A 2254-nucleotide genomic window follows, 5' to 3' on the forward strand; every position below is an offset into this window, starting at 1 on the left:
TGTGTGTGTATGTATGTATATATATATATGTATACAAAGATATATATATATATATATATATATATATATATATATAATATATATATATATATATATATGCATGTATGTATATATACAAAGATACTTTTATGTATATATATGTATGTACATACATATATAGATAAATATAGATAGATTTGAAGAAATAAAAAAAGAAAAAGTAAAAAGACAAACGTCAACAGTAAATAAAAGTGTATGACACCTGCATCAAAACTAGACATCTGTTGAAGAAAACTGTTTAAAATTAAAAGTATTTTTTCTTCTATTATTTAACTTTCTTCAAATAACACAGATACGCGTTCTATCCAAGTTCAGAATGTTTGCGAACCATTATGAAAAGTCAAAGTTTTGGAATTATTTTAATTTTTTCAAAATATAGTTAATTTAATTTTTTTTTGTTCCGAAATGACTTTTTGAACATTCGTTCAGTGTTACATTTCTTAAAATAAATAAGAAAATTATGTACCAACCAAATCAACCTGGATTTTAATATTTGCTTTATTTTCACCACAAAACACATCCGAGTCCTGCTCAGATTTTTTCTTCGTCTTTCCGATCGATTCCGATCGAAATTTTAGCCATTTTTTTATTAAACCATTCTTTGATTCTGTTGGAACTGTTATGGCCATTCCATTAACCGGAATTTTTGTTTTGGATTCTGAAACATTAGTACTTGTTTGAACTCTACTTGCATGAGCGTGTGGCACTTCTAAGAATCGAGTGCTTTTAACCACAGACACTGCTTCCTCTTTTTGATGCTTCTCCTTTGGAGTGTTTTGAATTTGTGCTAATGAAGGAAGAGATAATAGAGAAGGCATTCTTTTTTCGTTTACATTCACCTTTTCCGACGTTGGATCACTACTGGAGGAACCAGCCCTCCTCCGCTGCCATATTCTAGGCGGAATATTTTGAACTTTTTGTAAAGGACATCGGTTTTTAATATGAGTAGGGCGTTTTCTTCTCTGTTGACAAAGTCGCCGTACGGCCAATCGGAAACGCTTACTAACGATCGCGTAAAGGAATGGATTACAGACGCTGGACAACAGACACATCCAAGTTCCAAAGACCTCCAGATGTGATATTGAGCTACTGTTTTGGTCAGTCATTTTCACGTAAACGTAGGTGAAATAGAAAACGACGTAAGCCAAAATAGCACCCAACAATCGGATGCCTGTTCTGATGTCCCTCCGAATTCCTGGCACAGTTAGATTTATTGGAGAATAACTGTCAAGGTCACTAAAGGTGTCTTGTTCGATGTCGCTAGTGAAGGCTCCGTGAAGTTGATCTATGCCTTCGTATTCCATGTTGGTGGCAGTGGGAAAGCTGATCATTGACAACCGTCGAAGAGGATGCGCGATGGCAGTGGCGACCGGTCCTGTCATGTCTATATCGGAAAATTTTCTCGCCTGCGATTGCACGGCTGTTATGCGTGTTGCATGACAGCGTGCAACCTTGATTATTGTGATATAACAAAAAAGCATGAGAAACAGAGGGATGAAGAAGTTCAAGATGCACATGAGAACGATGTAGGCTACATTGGACCAAACGGCAACGCAGAGGAAATTCTGTACACAATAACTGCCTACACCAAACAGCGGCATGAATGCTGAGCCAGTGGCCTGCAACCAGATCCAAGCCGTGAGACTGCCAACATATTTGTATGCTGACCAGGAAGAATATTCTAGACAGTGGATGATGGCTGAATAACGATCAAGTGCTATGGCCACGATGGAGAGTATGGATGCGATTGAAAACAGGTTGAAGAGAAATCCGAAGAGTTTGCATATTGTCTGAAATAGAAAAAAAGAAAAAGGAAAGATTAATAAATAATGAAGATTCGAATTAAGTAATATGAAAATAAAGATTATCTTTACGTCACAGATTAAAAGAACAAACTTATAAAGAATCATACACTGGGAGACAAATGCATATATTATATATAATTCGTGGTATCGTGCCAAGGAAACACATTATTGTTATATTGTTATAATATATATATATATATATAAAAATTGAGGGAGATAAATTAATATTAATTTTAATATCAATTTAAAACCAGTAGTCCAGCATTCAAAAAATCTGAGGAGTCAGAGATATAAGTAAATAAATGGAGTACCAGTTATGCACCTGAGTCCATGTGATCGACTTAGCCCCCCCCCACGCATTTCAGGCCTTGTGCCTATTGTAGAAAAGATTATTATAATGCGTTGAACTG

General features: G+C 35.3%; 1 protein-coding gene across 1 annotated transcript; it reads right to left on the reverse strand.

The window, feature by feature from the left end:
* Positions 1–268: 268 nt before the first annotated feature.
* Positions 269–1829, reverse strand: LOC115231288 (5-hydroxytryptamine receptor 1E-like; the record flags this gene model as incomplete). Its single annotated transcript, XM_029801347.2, has 1 exon — positions 269–1829. A coding segment is annotated over one exon (1332 nt), but the record flags the coding sequence as incomplete, so codon positions are not given.
* Between the last annotated feature and the right edge of the window lie 425 nt (positions 1830–2254).

The sequence above is a fragment of the Octopus sinensis genome, unplaced genomic scaffold (assembly GCF_006345805.1).
Source record: "Octopus sinensis unplaced genomic scaffold, ASM634580v1 Contig18071, whole genome shotgun sequence".
Taxonomy (NCBI): Eukaryota; Metazoa; Mollusca; class Cephalopoda; order Octopoda; family Octopodidae; genus Octopus; species Octopus sinensis.